General features: G+C 43.9%; 1 protein-coding gene across 2 annotated transcripts in view; it reads left to right on the top strand.

Annotated features, from left to right (window-relative positions):
• The window catches only part of CDC42BPA (CDC42 binding protein kinase alpha), a 608,613-nt gene that overhangs the window by 431,367 nt on the left and 154,639 nt on the right, over positions 1-22,607 (top strand). For both annotated transcript variants that reach the window (XM_069233802.1, XM_069233803.1), the window contains exons 16-18: positions 4,701-4,806; positions 9,198-9,322; positions 20,978-21,083. In XM_069233802.1, coding sequence (XP_069089903.1) covers positions 4,701-4,806; positions 9,198-9,322; positions 20,978-21,083 — 337 coding nt within the window. The remainder of the gene's footprint in view (positions 1-4,700; positions 4,807-9,197; positions 9,323-20,977; positions 21,084-22,607) is intronic.

The raw sequence follows: 22,607 nt of genomic DNA, 5'->3' as shown, positions 1-22,607 counted from the left end.
TGTGCTCAATATGCCATTTAATGAACAGCAATTGTTTGGGCCGGAGGTAGACACTGCCATTGAGAAACTCAAAAAAGACACCGATACAGCCAAAGCCATGGGCGCACTCTACTCCCCGCAGAGCAGAGGCACATTTCGAAAAACACCTTTTAGGGGAGGGTTTCGAGGTCAACCCACAGAAACCACAACCTCACAAACAAGGCCTACTTACCAGGGTCAATATCAGAGGGGAGGTTTTCGGGGGCAATATAGAGGGGACCAATTCCCAAGAAATCGAGGAAAATTCCAAGGCCCCAAAACTCCTCAAAATAAACAGTGACTCACAAGTCACACAACCCCATCACATAACACCTGTGGGGGGAAGACTAAGCCAATTTTACAAACTTTGGGAGGAAATAACAACAGACACCTGGGTCTTAGCAATTATCCAGCATGGTTATTGCATAGAATTTCACCAATTCCCTCCAAACGTCCCACCGAAAACACACAATATGTCAAAACAACATATAGATCTTCTAGGACTAGAAGTTCAAGCATTGCTACAAAAGGATGCAATAGAACTAGTGCCAAATCTACAAAAAAACACAGGAGTTTACTCACTGTACTTTCTAATACCCAAAAAGGACAAAACTCTGAGACCAATACTAAATCTCAGAACACTAAATACCTACATCAAATCAGACCACTTTCACATGGTCACGTTACAAGACGTAATCCCACTGCTCAAACAGCAAGATTACATGACAACATTAGACCTAAAAGATGCGTATTTCCATATACCAATACATCCTTCACACAGGAAATACCTAAGGTTCGTATTCCAAGGAATACATTACCAATTCAAAGTGTTGCCATTCGGAATAACAACTGCGCCAAGAGTTTTTACAAAATGCCTGGCAGTAGTAGCTGCACATATCAGAAGGCAGCAAATACATGTGTTCCCGTACTTAGACGACTGGTTAATCAAAACCAACACGCTAAGACAATGTTCACAACACACAAACTACGTCATACAGACCCTTCACAGGCTAGGTTTCTCGATCAACTACGCGAAGTCACACCTTTTGCCGTGTCAAACACAGCAATACTTAGGAGCGACAATCAACACAGCAAAAGGGATTGCCACTCCAAGTCCACAAAGGGTTCAAACATTTCACAAGGTAACACAGGCCATGTATCCAACACAAAAGGTACAAGTCAAAATGGTAATGAAACTCCTAGGCATGATGTCTTCATGCATAGCCATTGTCCCAAACGCAAGATTGCACATGCGGCCCTTACAACAGTGCCTAGCATCACAATGGTCACAAGCACAGGGTCAACTTCTAGATCTGGTGTTAATAGACCGCCAAACTTACCTCTCGCTTCTATGGTGGAACAGTATAAATTTAAACAAAGGGCGGCCTTTCCAAGACCCAGTGCCACAGTACGTAATAACAACAGATGCTTCCATGACAGGGTGGGGAGCACATCTCAATCAACACAACATAAGAGGACAATGGAACATACATCAAACAAAACTGCATATAAATCATCTAGAATTATTAGCAGTTTTTCAAGCACTAAAAGCTTTCCAACCAATCATAATCCACAAATACATCCTTGTCAAAACAGACAACATGACAACGATGTATTATCTAAACAAACAAGGAGGAACACATTCAACGCAGTTAAGCTTATTAGCTCAAAACATATGGAAGTGGGCAATCCACCATCAAATTCGTCTAATAGCACAGTTTATTCCAGGGATCCAGAATCAACTGGCAGACAATCTCTCTCGAGATCACCAGCAAGTCCACGAATGGGAAATCCACCCACAAATTCTAAACACCTACTTCACACTCTGGGGAACACCTCAAATAGACTTATTTGCAACAAAAGAGAACGCAAAATGCCAAAACTTCGCGTCCAGATACCCACACAAGCAATCCCAAGGCAATGCCCTATGGATGAACTGGTCAGGAATATTTGCTTACGCTTTTCCTCCTCTCCCTCTCCTTCCTTATCTAGTAAACAAATTGAGTCAAAACAAACTCAAACTCATTTTAATAGCACCAACGTGGGCAAGACAACCCTGGTACACAACACTGCTAGATCTCTCTGTAGTACCCCACATCAAACTGCCCAACAAACCAGATCTGTTAACGCAACACAACCAACAGATCAGACACCCAGATCCAGCATCGCTGAATCTAGCAATCTGGCTCCTGAAATCCTAGAATTCGGACACTTACAACTTAGCCAAGAGTGTATGGAAGTCACAAAGCAGGCCAGAATGCCATCCACTAGACACTGCTACGCAAGTAAGTGGAAAAGATTTGTTTGTTACTGCCATCATAATCAGATACAACCACTACACGCAACTCCAAAACATATAGTAAATTACTTGCTCCATTCACGAAAAGCAAAGCTAGCCTTCTCTTCTATTAAAATACACCTTGCAGCAATATCTGCATACCTGCAGACTACCTATTCAACTTCCTTGTATAGGATACCAGTCATCAAAGCATTCATAGAAGGTCTTAAAAGAATTATACCACCAAGAACACCACCTGTTCCTTCATGGAACCTAAACGTGGTCCTAACAAGACTCATGGGCCCACCTTTCGAACCCATGCACTCTTGCGGAATACAATTCCTAACCTGGAAAGTTGCCTTTCTCATCGCCATTACATCTCTAAGAAGAGTAAGTGAAATTCAAGCGTTCACAACACAAGAACCTTTTATACAAATACATAAAAATAAGGTCGTCCTACGACCTAATCCTAAATTTTTACCAAAAGTTATTTCACCGTTCCATCTAAATCAAACGGTAGAACTACCAGTTTTTTTTCCCACAGCCAGATTCTGTGGCTGAAAGAGCACTACATACATTAGATGTCAAAAGAGCATTAATGTACTACATTGACAGAACAAAGAACATCAGAAAGACTAAACAGCTATTTATTGCATTCCAAAAACCTCATGCAGGTAACCCAATATCAAAACAAGGTATAGCCAGATGGATAGTTAAATGCATCCAAATCTGCTACCTTAAAGCAAAAAGACAACTGCCCATTACTCCCAGGGCACATTCAACAAGGAAAAAAGGTGCTTCAATGGCCTTTTTAGGAAACATCCCAATGCATGAAATATGTAAGGCAGCCACATGGTCTACGCCTCACACATTCACCAAACACTACTGTATAGATGTGCTATCCGCACAACAAGCTACAGTAGGTCAAGCTGTATTAAGAACTCTATTTCAGACAACTTCTACTCCTACAGGCTAAACCACCGCTTATGGGGAAATAACTGCTTACTAGTCTATGCAGAACATGTGTATCTACAGCGACAGATGCCATCGAACTGAAAATGTCACTTACCCAGTGTACATCTGTTCGTGGCATCAGTCGCTGAGATTCACATGTGTCCACCCACCTCCCCGGAAGCCTGTAGCAGTTCAGAAGTTGCCTTCAATTTTGTACATTTGTATATATATTATTTAAACCTTTAATAGGTACATACTTACACATTTCATTGCGCGGGCACTATTACTATAGTACAACTCCTACCTCACCCTCTGCGGGGAAAACAATCGAAGATGGAGTCGACGCCCATGCGCAATGAGCACAGAAGGAGGAGTCACTCGGTCCCGTGACTCGAAAACACTTCTTTGAAGAAAAACAACTTGTAACACTCCGACCCAACACCAGATGGCGAGCTATTGCAGAACATGTGAATCTCAGCGACTGATGCCACGAACAGATGTACACTGGGTAAGTGACATTTTCATTCTCAGCTGAGTATAACCAGGTTGTGTTGTGTGATGGTGCTGTCTACACCTGGTATTGAGTGTGCACCAGGGAGCATGAATTGGAGGGCTTATGCTGCTAGCGGTGTGTTTGTGCTAATGAAAGATATATGGATGAGATTGTTGGTGTTGTGCATGCTGGAATGGTATTCACCTGGTCTAGGTGTGACAAGCGGGTGCTCCGTATTGCACTGGATGTGTGGCACACGCTGTTTCTAGGTTCCTAAAGGGCAGCAATTGTGGCTTTTGCCTGCTTCTCTCTATAACATGTCCAAAAAGGAAATGCCTCTGACTAAGTGGATTAAGGCACCCATTGCAGGCGTCTGATTTTGACCACATGGTCACGAGTTCGAATCTCAGCAGGTTCACTCAGTTTTTCATCCTTCTGCGAACAATAAAATGAGTATCATGGATTTCAGTAATAATATGCACCTATTATTCAGTCCCAGGATATCCTAAGAGGTGAGCGTGTGCTTTACAGAGTCCAGTGGACTCATGGATTGAGATCCCTGGAGGGAAAAGAGCCTGTCCTGGGCGGATTTGCTAGTGTTGCTTTGGGCATCATCAGCTGGGAGTGTACCAGGAGTTCTGGACTAGTCTTGCTTTTGGGAATTAGTTTTGTTTCTACATTTTATCACTTTGAACTCATAGTTAACAGATGTTGGCTGTACTACTGTTTTTATTCTTAAAACCCTATTAATAATTGAAAAACCAACAAACGGTGCCTACTTCACGGCTTGCACTGAATATCGCTTTGCCCTGGTGCAGTGCTCCAGTGAGCTGAAAAGAGAATTTGAAGATGTATGCTAATTGAAAAGATAACTTTTCAGAAATGCATGAAGATGTCAGGCAGGACTTTTGCACATTTTCTTTCATAGACTAAACGTTTTTTGTTGTTTTATTTTAGTCAAAGTGAAAGAGAAGAGTTTGAAGCAGAGTTTAAGCGAAAATACGAGCGAGAAAAGGGCCTGCTCGCCGACGAAAATAAAAAGTTGTCGAACGAGCTAGACAAGGTGAGTCTTGAATTATTGTTGGCGATGTTTATGTTATTCAGATCACCAGATGTCCCGTGATAAGATGCAGTGGAACTTATTAGCTGTTGACTACATGTTCCACCTACGTATATTGTGCTCAATAAATAATTAAACCGTTTTTCGTCTTCAGTATGTCACTTTACCTACTGAATAATAATTGAGGCCATAGCTTGCTCTCGGTTAGGATGACGCCTAAGCCCCGATTACAAGTGCCCTGGACAGGCAGATGCTATTTATCACACCTGATAAAATCGAAGTTCCCATGATTTGGAAATTTCAGGTGCAATAAATTGCACCTATTTAGAATTGTTGTGGTATAACATGCAGATTTTGGAGCTTACGTCACCAAATCCACGTACCACAGTAAATAATGTACTCTTCCCATATTACATTCTGCCAAATTTGACCTACCAGAATTTAACAAAGGATGCAGACTTTATTGCCCCCAGTAATTACTAAATGTGGTAAACTCTGCCCAACTCAGAATTCGACTCCTGTGCAAACAGAGGTCTTCATAGTTGTTGGAAAACTCAGGCCAACTTAAAATCAGGCCCCTTGTATGTACCATTGAGATGGTCAAAACACGGCATCTGCTATTCATCTTTCCATGTTCCAAAATGCATGTAGTAAGCATTGTTTAAAGTAAATGAAACAATGTAGTCTCGTGCCAGAGAACTACATAATAAATCTAATTGGATTCTGCAAACTAAATTGAAGTGTGCAGTGTTGAAATTGGCACTGAAAATAACTTTTTATTTGGATTGCAATGCTGTTCATGATTCTCTGGGCTGGTCACTTGGTATGCGTTTTATTAGATTCTGTTTTGTGATGTTGCTAAGTTGTTTAGAAACACATATGTGGAATTAGTGCAACTTCCATGGTTACCGGATTGCTGGTTATAATCTAAACCGGCCAGTTTCAGCCTTTCATTCTTCTGATCATGTCAGAATGAGACACAGTCCACATGGCAGTGAACACTGAATATGCTGCGTCTAAGTAAGAACTTTGGAGTCAATTAGCACACTATATGGGAGCACTGATTGTTCCATACAAAGCAGAATCGCCATTTGTGATTTTAATCAAGCACATGAGGGTTAGCAAGGCAAACACGCCTTTTAGACTTATTCAGGTTAGAAGTCCATCTTTCGCCTGTGCTATTTTCACATCAAAATGTTCCCAGAGCAGTGAATCACAGGCTGAGGCATGCAATGAGAGCTGTGTGGTATGTAAAAGGAATATGTATGTAAATGTGCCTTGCATTTTCTGCCCTTTGGCCATTCTTGTTCTTTCGTTCTACCAACCCTATGTATCGCTTTACCTCTTTTACATATGCATTGTGTTTTTGCTTTAAAACTGGTTTACCACTGACAAATGTTTCTTAATGCTATCTAGGATTCACATAACTAGTGATGCGTGCACACCAGCCCTAAAGGATGTTTGACATTTACGGTCTTGGTTTTGACATCATAGCTGTCAAACATGCCTGTTGCTAAAAATGTATTTCGAGTAGGCTTTGGACCTTCCGCTCCCAACCATTGGATTTCTTTGACCAGCCTCTTTTCAGCCATTGGCTTGAGACTTTGTCAATCACACCTTGGCCTTGCCCCAATGAAGTATTCATGACTCACCTAAAGCCATGGGCTATCTAAGTGTGTCCTTCTTCCTTCACTCAGGTGCTTACATCAAACTGTATGGTGGACTATTTTACAACGATATCCATCTCTATCTGTTCCTTATGGCTCTGTCATGTGTCTTGCTGTAATGTAGATCTATTGACTTTGCCAATGCTTTTTTGGTGTTTGAATCCATGTATAGAGGCCGAATATTTTGATTCTCTGACAACACAAAATCAATGTTCTGTTTGAACAAAGATGTCAGAGCCACAGTAACATCCTTTAAGGCTGGTGTGCATGCTCCACTAGTTGTGTGAATCCTAGATCGCATTAAGAAACATTTGTCAGCCTTAAACCAGTTTTAAAGCAGAAACACAATGCGTACGTAAAAGAGGTAAATCGATACGTAGGGTTGGTAGAACGAAAGAACAAGAATGGCCAAAGGGCAGAAAATGCAAGGCACATTTACATACATTTTCCTTTTACATACCACACAGCTAGTCTGTGTCCATTCTGTCCAGTCATCTGACGGGGAGAAGTCCCTTTTGTCCAGTCATCTGACGGGGAGAAGGCCTCAGCTGACTAAACTGAGCGTATCTGCAAACTCTCCCAAGAATGAGTTTAAACAGGCTATTCTACGAGGGAGGGTATTGATGTATTTCAGTGTCCAACACCATATTGTTAATTAATATACCAACGTTTTTCAGTCTCCATGGTGCCATGTTTATTCCTGGTCTGTGTGGTGTAATCATGTGTCATGCTTACCCATAATAAATTGTACTTCCTGAGAGGTGGCCTGCAAGGCTGGCTAGAGAAATACATCGATTTGTAACCATGCTGTCACAAATGTACTGAGCACTAGCCCAGAGAGGCACTTTTACTAGTAGCCATCAACACATCGGTATAAAAAGGGATTGTAATTGTGTCGCTGTCAAGAGCGAGTTGCCTCTTTCCAACCAAGAACATCACCGACTGCCTCTGTTTTCTTACAACAGAGGTAAGTCAATGTTTCCCTTGAAACAACAGCCGACACTTGAGTGGCTGATTGCCTTGCATCTCTAGTACAAAGTGAGATCCAGAAACCAAAACCGTATGAATCGTATTCCTGACCAACGAAACAAGGTTTAGGTATTTCTATGTTCAGATATTCAACCAGTGATCCTGGTGCCTCCAAGGAAAACCTGTACATGCTCTCCAGTCATGGGGTCATTACATGATAAAATCTCATGTTTTGGATGTGGCTTTGCAAAGGCAGTTGGGAAATAAATTAAGTCTTTCACATGTATTATCAAGGAGGCGAGGGGGAGTAGTCAATAAAACGAGCACTGCTACAAATAGGAGGTATTATAAAATTGCTCTTGAGGAACTCTTTGTTCCATTTATGTTCTATGAGTATAGTGTCGTTTGCAGCTGACTAAACTGGGCCTTCATTTCAATGCCCCACAGTTAATCTTTTGGGGTGCTGTCCTGGTATAGAAGTGCCCGTCAACGGATAAACATCTTTGAAGGCACTAGTGATTGATTGTTCTAGTCTAACATCAAACTTGAAGGCAGGAGTGATCGATTGTTCTAGTCTAGCATCAAACTTAAAGGCACGAGTGATTGATTGATCTGATCGAATATCAAACTTCTGCCCCCCTTGAGTCTGCACCAGGTTTTAGATGTTTTCCTCATTCCTTGCCTGTCCATTGAGTTGTGTCCTTCGATGCTGTTATCTTTCTAGACTGCATTTTTGGTTGGTGTTATCTTTGCAGATTAGTGAATCTTTGTGACCTACACTAAAGACGCGTGAAAGTTCATACTGCTTTTAAAAGTAGGTGCCGCTGGCACACGTGTGTGCTACCACTCGTTAAGACCTTAGCAAGGGCTCCCCAGGGACATGTGAGCCAGCTTAAAAGTGTTCAAGTAACCTTATAAAATTGTATCTGCCTATGATTTTAGTGTTTTGCGATGTTGTGGTTTATTCTGTCACAAATAATAACATTAAAAACAACGCATGGAGCCATTAGAAGGCTTATTATTTAAAAAGAAAACACGAGTAAAACAGCCACATCGTTGCATGTTTTTAAAAATAAAATTGTTTGCAATCATGTGGCCTACTTTTGTTTTATTCATTTTTATTTTAGTAGCATATGCTTGCAATAAAAACATAAATACTCATCACATCCGCATGCCAGGGCCAGACCTGTCGCCTTTGCCAATACTTGCTATTTTCCTTGCGTGATTATTTACAGAATCAAAATCTTAAATACTTTTTCTGAAAATTATTTTACGATTTATGAATATGCAGCCATCTTAAACAACTTTATACTACTGACCCGTTTAACATTTGTAATTGTATGTAGAGATGCTTTGGTTAAGTGATTACTGACCGGTTTTCATGAGGAGAGTTTACATATATCATTCAAGCTTAACCATAGACTGACTTTATGAGGAAGTTTGGTTTATATCGTTGCAAGTGGGTTGACTGATATGAGAGGTCCTTGCCTCCAGCGTTGTTGCTTATACATGCCTCGATTGGTTTATGGTGGGTGCTTACCTGTATTGCTTAAGTTAATACATTGATTGACAGTTCATATGATATTTGCCTGTATTGCTGAATCTCAATAATTTGCTATTATGAGAGGTGTTTGCTCTGATGTCTGAATCTTTTATCAGATTCCTATTGTGTGCAGGTAGAAAATGTCACATTATTACATCAGCCAGCTTCTTTTTTTGGAAATAATATTCAATACTTTCCAACTCCTGTTTTAACAGATTACAACGATGTTTGAAAAGATGAATTCCAACAACAGGCAGCTGGAGGAGGAGATGCAGGACCTGGCCGACAAGAAGGAGTCAGTGGCACACTGGGAGGCTCAGATCACTGAGATCATCCAATGGTGAGTAACCTCCTTGTGAGCGACTGAGTTTAATGCCATGTTTTAGACAAAGTGATACTCTTAGGTTAGCTTCTTTCTTCACCATTCACCCTCTTCCTGAGGCCATTATAAGTGGTACTTACCTGCGCTCAGTTTTCTCTTTTCTTTCTGGCTGGTCTCAATCAGGAGATATTCCCATCAACCCTTTGCATCCTCTCCCACGGGAGCGATCTGGGGCATTGCGCATGACTTGCCTCTCTCTCCGCGGTCTTTTAGTTTTTAGCTACATCCTCTTGCCACTCACCTTCGGTCTTGTGGTGACGTACCTCGCGTAAATTCATGACATCCTGGTGATTTGTAGCTTAAATCTAATGAGACGTGCTGCTTTGTAGGGGTTCCTTCCTTTTGGCCGGCAGTCTGCTCAGCCCGGGCGCGGCTCAGATTGTGCAAACAACTAAGCCAAGCAAAGTTGGGCCTGGGCCCTTGGAGATTTGCCTCTACTTCTGATGCTATAAAGGACTTGACATTCTAGTTGATGTGGGTGTTTTTTTCTCATTCTGCAGATCACTGCAATCAACACAGTGCTGTTTTTTTTTCAGGTGCCCCAAATTGAGCATATTCCAATTTTCCTTGCATTCTGCCAGTGTCTTGAACTTTGACTAGCTTCACTGGCTGTCCATAGAGAAAACACTGCGTGAGTTGCAAGTACTCTCCCTCCTACCCATTAGAATCCATTGCGCATCTTCTCCTTAGGATTCCTCTTGCCTTGCTTGGTGATCCCAGGCAGGAGCGATATCAGTTGAAAGACTTCTCTAAATGGCAGGCCTTCTGACACATAGACTCCTGCAGCCCGGTGAGCAATAGGCTGTCAGGGAGAGGATGCTTTAGGACTTAGCCAGCTGAAGCTCTGCCATAGGATGCCTGGTAGCCCCCAGCGCCTCAAGGATACTCAGTGGTTCCCCTGTTCCCAGACTCTCGGTACCTCGCCCACCATCCATGTGTCTGGATAAGAAAGACATCGGATGTGTGTTTGTGCCCGGCTACAGGGGCAATACGTTCAACAGATTCGCAGGAAGAGCTGGGACATTACATCTGGCGAATGGGTGATTGAATTAGTGACTGGATCAGTGAATGAGATTTTACATAAAGGAGCTATCGATGTTGGAATGTACCTCAACACGTCTGGTGCACGTGTTTTCAGGAGACAGCACACTTCGGGTTTTCAGAGATGGTGAAAACTCAGTTTTAAGTAGCATGGTCGGGTTGCCTATAGACAGGACAGAGCAGTTCATTCAAAAGTTGTGTCGTTGGAAAACATAAAAGATGCTCAAAAAATGGCCAAAGAAACCCCAGGGAGTGCAAGTCTGTCCGTGGCAAAACAGTGTTTCACGACAGAGGCGCCAAGAACGTGCCGAGCACGGAAGGGAGGTGCAAGGCACATAAAGCTGAGGATTTTAGCCACAGGGAGCAACAAACAGCAGTCAGAGGTTAGGGATGGAAGGCGTTGGTTGCGGAAAGACCCTGCACCGTGCTGAGTGATGGTGGTCAGGATTTGAGCCAGGCTCAGGGGGTCCATCTCTTGCTTGCAGAAGAGAGCAAGCGCGCCAGCAGGGACTCGTGCACTAGGGTGTCAGATGCTACCCAGATGTCTAATGAGAAATCACTGTTTTTACGGAAAGGCAAAATGAAACGCAGAGCATGTTTATTTCAATTTAAAACCGTTCGCAGATATTGTTGCGAGGCGGGGAAAGGCAGAATCAAACTACAGCTGGAGAAGGGAGCACTGGCAAACGCACTTCATAGAAAGCCACCTCGCTTTCCGCAGTTCCCGCCTGTTTGTATGCCTAGTCAGACATGGATGCAGACCAGCCCCGTGGCACGTGCGTTTCTCCCGCCGGGCTCGGTGCGCGCTCGCGCAGCAGCCCTTCTTCCCGCGTTACCCTGCGCGCGCCACCGGGGCCGCCTTGGCACCGGCTGCCTCGGACGCAGCTCATAAACACTGTCTTTTTAAGGCAGCCTGGCGTTCACGACGGCCTCGTCTCATTGTCCATATTTGGACAAAGCTCTGACTCTGTGAAATATGGCTACTCGGCGCGTGTCAAAAAAGGTCAGGCTATGAAAAGCTGGCCGGGCTCCAGATGACAGGCCAGTGCTTTGTAAATGGAGGGCCCGGGCGGCCGGAAGAGAGCTCTGTCACTGGGAGGATGGGGGCGAAAAGGGGCCTGTGTCAGTGCACGCAGCTCTCTATTCCAGTCAGAGAGGAGGTTGATGTATACTTTAGATGCCAGGGCTTCCATGCGCCGGCCTCCTTGATATTGTTGGTTACAGTGCTTAATTTGTAAAAACAAACATGATGGTGCCCAAAGCTCTCCTCTGAATCATGCGGCTGCTGCAATGAAATGTGCGAGCCCAGAATACTGAGGCGGCGTAATCCTGAAGTCACTGTTGGCCTGTTTAGTCCATTTACAGCCACTCCCTGACCCTTCAGCTCACTGTTGCAGCTTTCTGCTTTCTCCCTTCGTTTTGCTCTTCCTCCGTCCTTCCCATATGTGTCATTTGCTCGCAATAAATGCTTGAGGCAGAAAAATAACTGCCGGCCCTCAAAAATAAGTGCCGGTGCCCCGCACCGGAACCCACCGTTTCAAAATAAGCACTGGTTAGTTAGCTACACCCCTCTGAATGTAAATCTTATTCTAATTGCATTTATATGGCGCTCACTACCATTGGCGAGGCATTGACGGGCTTTACGGCGAAAGTATGAAAGTGTTATTATTACAACCTAACCACAAACTGTGGTTGTTCGTTCATGTTGTGTGTTTGATACTGTTTAGAAATAGCAGATGTGTGGCATGAATCTCTATACATTTTTTTTAATTATTTGCTCAAACAGCATTTGTATCAACTTTGCACAGGAAACAGTTGTTGCGCACCTTACATTATCAGTTTCCTGTCCAATGCAAAGTTAGTTATTGTACTGTCTGCGCTGTTCAGCAATAAGACAGGCTTTTCTGCAGAAGTCGCACGTTTCTAAGCTCCATGCGTGAGTAGCTCGCCCGCCCGCCCAGGGTTTTTTTCTTTCCATTCTGGAACATGCAAGTCCTGCTTTCGTAAATAGACTTCAAATTCCATGGCGCAGAGGAAAACCTCTCCACTGAATGAGACACTCCTGTAAGAAACTGGGAAACCCGAGAGCTCTGCTCTCTTAATCTGGAACTGTACAAGCAGGAAACCAGAAGGCATGCATTGCTTTAAATGGCCGTAAATCACAGCCCTGTATATGATAAATGAGAGAGGTATGTGCCTTCAGGGGTCGACAAAAAGTAGGGAATATGTTGCCACACCTTGTGCTCTGTGATTCAGGACAGAAGTACTGGCTTTAAAAAACAATGCTAGATTTTTAAAATGTAAAATTACTCATTCAGTGGGAATGTTAGTCGTGCTGATGGCCTGCAACAGCTTAAAGTTTGTTTAATCCGTGTATGACCCACCAATACGATTTCTCCTTCGTATCAGAAAGGGGTTTTACACCTCATTTATATGAGGATTTTTATACATACTATTTGCAGTGCTGGATGAGTCAGCAACACAGCACCGATTCTTGGGAGCTTTGGTTAACACAACGAAGAACTTGACACATGCAAACTTGTGCACAACCCCTCATGACATGACTTGCAGCTTCGTTCCAGGACTGTATTATAGTAACTGGTTTGCTGTGTTTGGGCAGTTGCTGCGCCATGAAATTATGTCAGTGAACTCCAGCAGGGGACCCCTAAATCGTAACAGCTTGTAAACTGCTGCTTAAAAATGGACTAATCTAACTGGTGAAATATTCTTGTAGTTCTCTGTGTAAAATGGTTTCGGACGTGACCACTTTTTTAAAGCACTTCGACAGCCACAGCACATACCTTCATATTCTCCTCTTCTCTGCTTATCTCTTCCTCATCCATTTTTTCACACTCACATTTATCTGGCACTAACATTGGACGACAATCAGCTATAATATTCTTTGCTTCTGGAGTATACTGGACTTGAAGAGAAGATTCCTGCAAAGCTTCTCCCCATCTTCAAATTCTGCTCGAAATGGCATCAGTCCCCTTTACAAACACCTCTTTCAGTGGTTTGTGATCTGTTTTTAACTCTTCTCATTACCCAGTATACCTTTGGTGCTTCTTTTTTGATTACCAAATAGTTACCCCCACTCCTTCCAGACATATACAGAATAATGTTACAGTCTTCTCATTTTCTTGTACCCTTTGTAAAAAGCAGCCTTTAATTCTGTAGTTCTTTTGTCGATTATAATGACTATTTCTTCATTCGGAGCAAAGGCCTTCAAGCATGGTGCCACAATCAGAACTTTCTTCACATACTCAAATTCCATTCTAAAACCCTCATTCCATTGAAGCTGCCCGACCTTCGACTTCATCCTGTGTATATAGACCTTGAAGCACCCTATTCCTTTCCAAAGTACTTCCAGAAACTTGCCATCAAATCAACACTCACTCCCTACTTTTCCCAATACCGGTTTTATTCCCATCTGCACTTTCAATAAAATGGGAGGGTCAGCATTGGGGTCCAACATCAGATCCATCAACACAATCGCCTTAAAGTGCTTCATAAATCTTGCTTGCTGTTTGCCTCAATATATAGTCTGTGCTTCCTAAAAAGTAACCTACTAACTTGATTGACTTGCCACCATATCCTGCTGGTCTTATAGTTAGCTTACACGGCTTGACGTTTTTTTACAAACTGTTCCCTCAAACATTTAATTAAAAATCAGTGTTAACTTTACTCCAGAGTTAAACAGCATCTTGTTGTTCATTCCTCCTGTGCACACAACATCCACCAGCCCTTTCCTTTATTTGTCACTAGTATCAGTACCTCTTCTTCTTAAAAATATACATCATAGATGGTCTTTCCTGTATGTCCACCCCTGCAGTTCTTCTCAGTGCCCTTCCACCCACACAGCCTTCCACACAGGACAACCTTTATTTTTGTCCATGTGCCTTATTGCCCCACACCTGTAGCATCTACCTTGGCACATGTTGTTCTGTAGTTCACTTAGGTGTAATATGACGTACAGCTTCATTCCTGTTGTCATCCTCTTTTCACTCCTCTCCACATGCTGTGCTTTGTTCAAAATTTTCAGCAAAAACTAAAACTTCTGTTAAAGTTGGTTTATCTTATTGCCAAAGCTCATCTTTTTCTCAGCTCTAAAATGTACTCGTTTGCTGACTCACCATCGTTTTGCATTCAGTTACCAAAGTGGTACCTCTCCAATATCATGCTCACTTTTGGCAAATAATGCAAGTCAAGCGTTTCTTTGGACAGATCTCTTATTCTTTGAGGCCTTTGTCATCTTGTGGTCAGAGATCTGGAAAGTGGTCAACCACCTCTTGTCTCTCAGGGCCTAAACATTGTAACAAAATGTAGGAAGTTGGCTCTGTATGTGCTATTTCAAAGTAAGGAATAGCATGCACAGAGTCCAAGGGTTCCCCTTAGAGGTAAAATAGTGGTAAAAATAGATAATACTAATGCTCTATTTTGTGGTAGTGTGGTCGAGCAGTAGGCTTATCCAAGGAGTAGTGTTAAGCATTTGTTGTACATACACATAGACAATAAATGAGGTACACACACTCAGAGACAAATCCAGCCAATAGGTTTTGTTATAGAAAAATATATTTTCTTAGTTTATTTTAAGAACCACAGGTTCAAATTTAACATGTAATATCTTGTTTGAAAGGTATTGCAGGTAAGTACATTAGGAACTTTGAATCATTTCAATTGCATGTATACTTTTCAAGTTATTGACAAATAGCTATTTTAAAAGTGGACACAGTGCAATTTTCACAGTTCCTGGGGGAGGTAAGTTTTTGTTAGTTTTACCAGGTAAGTAAGACACTTACAGGGTTCAGTTCTTGGTCCAAGGTAGCCCACCGTTGGGGGTTCAGAGCAACCCCAAAGTTACCACACCAGCAGCTCAGGGCCGGTCAGGTGCAGAGTTCAAAGTGGTGCCCAAAACGCATAGGCTTCAATGGAGAGAAGGGGGTGCCCCGGTTCCGGTCTGCTTGCAGGTAAGTACCCGCGTCTTCGGAGGGCAGACCAGGGGGGTTTTGTAGGGCACCGGGGGGGACACCAGCCCACACAGAAATTTCACCCTCAGCGGCGCGGGGGCGGCCGGGTGCAGTGTTAGAACAAGCGTCGGGTTCGCAATGTAAGTCACTGAGAGATCACGGGATCTCTTCAGCGCTGCAGGCAGGCAAGGGGGGGCTTCCTCGGGGAAACCTCCACTTGGGCAAGGGAGAGGGACTCCTGGGGGTCACTTCTGCAGTGAAAGTCCGGTCCTTCAGGTCCTGGGGGCTGCGGATGCAGGGTCTTTTCCAGGCGTCGGGACTTAGGTTTCAGAGAGTCGCGGTCAGGGGAAGCCTCGGGATTCCCTCTGCAGGCGGCGCTGTGGGGGCTCAGGGGGGACAGGTTTTGGTACTCACAGTCGTAGAGTAGTCTGGGGGTCCTCCCTGAGGTGTTGGTTCTCCACCAGCCGAGTCGGGGTCGCCGGGTGCAGTGTTTCAAGTCTCACGCTTCTTGCGGGGAGTTGCAGGGTTCTTTAAAGCTGCTTCTTGAAACAAAGTTGCAGTCTTTTTGGAGCAGGTCCGCTGTCCTCGGGAGTTTCTTGTCGTCGTCGAAGCAGGGCAGTCCTCAGAGGATTCAGAGGTCGCTGGTCCCTTTGGAAGGCGTCGCTGGAGCAGAGTTCTTTGGAAGGCAGGAGACAGGCCGGTGAGTTTCTGGAGCCAAGGCAGTTGTTGTCTTCTGGTCTTCCTCTGCAGGGGTTTTCAGCTGGGCAGTCCTTCTTCTTGTTGTTGCAGGAATCTAATTTTCTAGGGTTCAGGGTAGCCCTTAAATACTAAATTTAAGGGCGTGTTTAGGTCTGGGGGGTTAGTAGCCAATGGCTACTAGCCCTGAGGGTGGGTACACCCTCTTTGTGCCTCCTCCCAAGGGGAGGGGGTCACAAGCCTAACCCTATTGGGGGAATCCTCCATCTGCAAGATGGAGGATTTCTAAAAGTTAGAGTCACCTCAGCTCAGGACACCTTAGGGGCTGTCCTGACTGGCCAGTGACTCCTCCTTGTTATTCTCATTATTTTCTCCGGCCTTGCCGCCAAAAGTGGGGGCCGGGCCGGAGGGGGTGGGCAACTCCACTAGCTGGAGTGTCCTGCGGTGCTGTGACAAAGGGGTGAGCCTTTGAGGCTCACCGCCAGGTGTTACAGCTCCTGCCTGGGGGAGGTGTTAGCATCTCCACCCAGTGCAGGCTTTGTTACTGGCCTCAGAGTGACAAAGGCACTCTCCCCATGGGGCCAGCAACATGTCTCTAGTGTGGCAGGCTGCTGGAACTAGTCAGCCTACACAGACAGTCGGTTAAGTTTCAGGGGGCACCTCTAAGGTGCCCTCTGAGGTGTATTTTGCAATAAAATGTACACTGGCATCAGTGTGCATTTATTGTGCTGAGAAGTTTGATACCAAACTTCCCAGTTTTCAGTGTAGCCATTATGGTGCTGTGGAGTTCGTGTTTGACAAACTCCCAGACCATATACTCTTATGGCTACCCTGCACTTACAATGTCTAAGGTTTTGTTTAGACACTGTAGGGGTACCATGCTCATGCACTGGTACCCTCACCTATGGTATAGTGCACCCTGCCTTAGGGCTGTAAGGCCTGCTAGAGGGGTGACTGACCTATACTTGCATAGGCAGTGAGAGGCTGGCATGGCACCCTGAGGGGAGTGCCATGTCGACTTACTCGTTTTGTTCTCACTAGCACATACAAGCTGGTAAGCAGTGTGTCTGTGCTGAGTGAGAGGTCTCCAGGGTGGCATAAGACATGCTGCAGCCCTTAGAGACCTTCCTTGGCATCAGGGCCCTTGGTACTAGAAGTACCAGTTACAAGGGACTTATCTGGATGCCAGGGTCTGCCAATTGTGGATACAAAAGTACAGGTTAGGGAAAGAACACTGGTGCTGGGGCCTGGTTAGCAGGCCTCAGCACACTTTCAATTGTAAACATAGCATCAGCAAAGGCAAAAAGTCAGGGGGCAACCATGCCAAGGCGGCATTTCCTTACACAAAAGGACATGTTTTCTTTCTTCAGTTAATGAGCTCCCAACACTCTGGCATAATAACCAACAATTTTCTTCTATTTTCTCCTCATGAGGTCAGGCTTCCCCGGCCAGAGAGGTCAGAAAAAATGGAAGAGATTTAGCTTTCTGCATTTTTCAAACTTCATATGAAACTTTTCTACTTCTAGCTCACACACTCCAAACACATCAGTCGCCCCACAGGCGCTACACTCACACATCACCTGTAGTGAGAGGTCTCAAGGAACATTATAACGTGAAAATTCCAGTTCCTAGCTATGTTCCACTCTATCACCCTGTACTCCGCACTTCAGACACAGTGCAGTTCAGAAGGTGTACTCTTTCAAACTGAGCTATAACAATGAGTTATACACTTGAGTTTGAACTTCGAAATAGTGCAGTTGCCTTTTACTTTTTTCTGTACTTGTTCTCAGTATTTAGTCCCTACTCTGTTCCATTGCCCCTTGTTGCCCTACCCCAGACAGTGCAAGTGACTCTCCAAATCTCCTGGTCTGTTCATTTGTTCAAATGATCCATACACATTTGCTGCTGTTGCATTTGCCTTCACTTGTTCAGTTTTCCGCAACACCCATATTATCAACTACTCCTTACATGGGCACATTTCTTTATATTGATGAGCAGCGCTCCACACTTTTATAAGGAGCTCCTGACCTTTATATGGTTGATTTTCCTCCTTGATACTCACATTGCACAGATCGCTACCTATCCTGCCACTGTGTTCTGGAATGGTACCTGGAAACATGGGAGTTAAATAGGAGTGTTGAGTCAGTGCTTAATTTGAGCCGGTGATTGCAGGTAGGGCCCACCGGCACTCCTTTTTGGGGACTGACACTTATGTTTCCTCAACAAACTTTGATCCAGAGCAAGAGGGAGAAAAACACAAAAGTGGGGAAGGGAGGAGGAAGAGGAAGATGGAAAAAAGTTACAAAGTGAGAAAGGGATGAAAACAAACCTACAGTAGTGAGAGGAAGAGACGGGGAGTGTCTATCTGTGAATTAAAGAGGAATGAGTTGGAAACTGTTAGAAGCAGTTTGTTGAATTTCCACGGATGCCTTATTGACTAAGCCAGCTGCAGTGCTTAATTTGTACTTGTTGTTTCCGGTGTGGGGCATCAGCACTTATTTTTGAGGGCCGGCACTTATTTTTCTGCCTCAAGCCTTTACTTCCAGCAAAAGACATATATGGGAAAGGCGGAGGAAGAGAAAAACGAAAAAGCGTCCCAAAGGGAGAAAGCAGAAAGCCGCACGAGTGAGTTTAAGGGGCAGAGAGTGGCTATAGATGGATTCAAGAGGCCCTAGATGGCTTCAGGATTACGCTGCCTCAGTATTCCGTGTTCACTCATTAAATTGCGGCAGCCGCGTGTTTAAGAGGAGGGCTTTGGGCGCCGGCACGTTTTTATTTACAAATTAAGCACTGGCCGGTTCCAAGAGTGTTTGTTGCTCATGGTATTTCCCGTCGCACTTACACCCCGTGTCCATTCAGCTGTGTATACTTAAGTATTCTGTCCAAGATTTCCAATACAAGCGCCACCTTGCGCCCAACTAGTTTTACGCAGCTTCTGTGAAGCAGAGCGCTTCATTTTTTAGATGAAATAACCTGTTCCTAAAACGTAAATTACATGCTGCTACATTACAGGCCACTGCAGACACTTCGGTGTCGTCAGAGTCTATGCTGTGATTTGGTGCTTGTTTACTGTATCTGCAGTTGTGTGTAGTAAATATACATATGCATTATAATTACACAATTACATGTAAGGGAGTAAACATGTTCAAAGAGCTGAGGTTGCTTGCAAAGGAGCGACGTGACAGGGAAAATATCTGCCATACGTTTCAAGTATTAAAAGTCTATTTTCATGTAACTACAGTTTCTCGACAGCGTATTCAAGGTCTGGTGCACTTGTTAGCGTTTCAGCTACCCAGAATGATGACCCCATCTAACCAGGGCTTAGCTTGTAAATAAATGAAATAAAACACTGCGGGGTCCTGCAGCCTTCACATGAGCCCCGCCCAATGCTGAAGTTGTCGGGTGCTAATGCTCCCCAGTCATGAATCCGCCTCATGTCTTTCTTCCACCATCCAACAGTTCCCTTCTCTTCATCTCTCTGCTTTCTTCTTCTGTCACTGTTTTACTGTCATTCTCTTCTTTTTTTTCTTACTTTATTTTCTTCCCTTCTCTTTCTTGCTGTAGTACAAAGCCTGGTGATTAAACTTATGTTGTGAGCCGGAAACATGCATGCCGGTGCCCACCAGCTGCAACCACCGGCACAAGTTAAGCACAGCATTTATGGTGTACACATGCTGCGTGTTTTACCCAAATACTTCATCCACGCAGCTTTTATTTATAAAATATCCCCGTGCTAAAAGCCCGCTATAACTGATCCAAGGCTGTATCCGAAAAAGCATGCCTTTGTCACATCTGGGGCAAATGTGGCACGGGGAACCCTTGGGTTCTTCTCTGTATCTGGAGAAAAAACGCATTTGCGACAGTGACAGATACACTAACATTCTGTGGCACTCCAGCGATGAGTGCTGTATGGGTAGGAATGGGGAATGTACAGTCATATGAAGTAGCACGAATTTTACAACTATGCTCTCATGTGACTTATTACTTGAGGCTGTGCAGCTGCGCCTTTATGGCCGTAGAATACAGGACATGTTCTGTTACAGTTGTGTGCCTCTGTTGCCATCTGCTGGCTAAAGCGTGCACTGTAGTAAAGCAGTGCTGTGGAAGGGTTAGCGTTCCTCATTAGATTAACATCTGATATTTTTGACTGTTTTATAAAGCCTGAAAAAGGTCTCAGGTAGGTTTTCTACCAGGATGTAGAGTCAAAAATATTGTGGGCCAAACTTCGAGTTTAGTAAAGCTATCCATATCTGTATGAAACGACCCTTGTAATATTTTTGTGGTAAAAATTTAGACTTTGGCATTTGGTCCCCATAATATTTTTTCCTTGATGTTTTGTCGTACAGTCTCCTGTACGACATCATAGCAACGCACAATGGACAAGCACCATAGACACATATTATAGTGTGATAATATCAGCATTTACAAAACAGCATCACGCTTTAACTTATCAAGTTTCTTACTGACTTTCCATGTTTGGGTTTTAGCCCTGTGATCTTTTAGCGAAATCCTTTTACTTGCACCCCCTCCCCCCCCCATTCAAAACACCATAAAAGGACATTTTATTCCAGCAGATGTTGCTCAGCCAAACAACAGAAACATTGATACAACTAAAGAACAGACGTTAGAAGGAGACCTGCCTTTTATAGTGACATAAACACGCACACCTGCACTGCACAACACGTCCAGACCCCACTGTAGTTGCCAGCCTTTTATGCCATGTTAAGACTTTGCACTGAGGCGCTGCGGTTTAACCCATTCGGACCCTTGGGTCTCTGTGTTGTACACGTGGGGTACCTGCTGTACGATTCATTCCTTTACATTCGAGAAAACCCATGTTTTATAGAAAATGTTTAGCAAGATTTACCAACATGTATGCCTTATGTTCATTTCCTGTTTTTTTTTGTAGGGTGAGTGATGAAAAGGACGCCCGGGGGTACCTTCAGGCACTGGCCTCCAAGATGACCGAAGAGCTGGAGACCCTGAGAAACTCTAGCCTGGGTGCAAGGGCCACGGTGAGCTTCAAACACACTGCGCCTTGGTCAAATGAGCCTCGTAATTGCAGCCAGTTTAATCGGGATTGGCTCATTTGATTGAAAACCACCACGTCACAGGGTGCACTATATATATAACTGTTTTATGCTGTGAATAGACTGCTTTTGTGAAACCCATGTTTTGCATCTTTGAAGCATTTTTCTGTCTTTGGCTCTAGACTCACTTTTCACTTTTTACTCACTACTCACTTTTTTCAAAGCTTCACTATTTGTGCTGTTATCTAGCAAAACCTCTTTTTTTTTTTTTTGTTGTATAAACTTCATCTTAGGCAGCGACCGTAGGAGGAGGAGTCTGTGTTTCACATGATGTGGACCACAAACCCACAATGGCTCACCACGTGTCCACCATTTCCAGATTTGTTTTCCGCCATCAAAAGAAGATGCGTTCACGAGTCGAAGGTTTTAAAAGTTTGTTTCGTCTTCAGATTGGAAAGCTGAAGCCACTTGGAACACTAAAGTCGACAAAAAAAATCCATGTTGATATCTCACTACAGTGTCCAAATCAAATGCCGGAACTAAGGTTTTGCAGGCTATGCTTCAGCCGTAGAGGCCTGCAGATTGAATTGACATAGAATGTTTGTAGTCAGATGTATAGTTTGCCTAATGGTTGTTCACAGGGATCTCATTGTTTTGACCATAAAAGGCTCCACTGCCGCACGTTGCGTGCACTTCAGACATCGGTACTCATGAAAGGGCAAACACATACATGCAATTTGTGTCTCACTCAACCAATCCTGGGCTGTTATCACACAAAAGATGCTGCAAAAGCGAGCAGAAAATAATTGGGCTTATTATGCCATGGTATTGAAACCAGCCCTACTAGTTGCCCAGTTCAGCACATAAACAAGAAACTTGGCTCAGCGACAGCAGTGACAGGATACGTGCGGAACAGGAAACATTTGCCTCTCCTAATATACCTTTGATCAGGGCCTTCTTGGGAGGCCTGAAGAGGTTGAGTCCTCCAAGAACTCTTCCTGTGCCAGCCTGAAATCTAAATATAGTTCAAGTACGAATAGAGGGTCATCCTTTTGAACCACTAAGCTCTTGTTACAAACAGTTGTTGTATCAGTTGGTAGCCTTCCAGGTTGCTATCACACCCCTAAGGAGAATTAGTGAGCTACACGCACTACCTGTGGAGGATCTATTTACGCAGAGACACACAGATGAAATGTTATCGAGGGCAAACCCAGAGTCTCTACCAAAGGTCGTCATCTTCTTACATGTCAACCAGACAATTGAGTTGCCTGTTATCTTTCCACCCCAGAGACTGTGAAAGAAAGGGCGTTGCACATCCTTGACGCCAAGAGGGCACTTATGTACTACATTCATTGGTCTGAATTCATCCGCAAAAGAAAACAACTCTTAGTTGCCTTTTGCCAGACTCACTTAGGAAACTGCATCTCCAAGGGCAATATTGCTAGATGGATTATTAGATGCATTCAAACATGGTTTGCAAAGGTTAAGCATATGTTGCAAGTCAGACCA

The sequence above is a fragment of the Pleurodeles waltl genome, chromosome 5, assembly GCF_031143425.1.
Source record: "Pleurodeles waltl isolate 20211129_DDA chromosome 5, aPleWal1.hap1.20221129, whole genome shotgun sequence".
Taxonomy (NCBI): domain Eukaryota; kingdom Metazoa; phylum Chordata; class Amphibia; order Caudata; family Salamandridae; genus Pleurodeles; species Pleurodeles waltl.
Note: the sequence above shows the minus strand (reverse complement) of the source record. Positions and strands in the feature narration are given on the sequence as shown.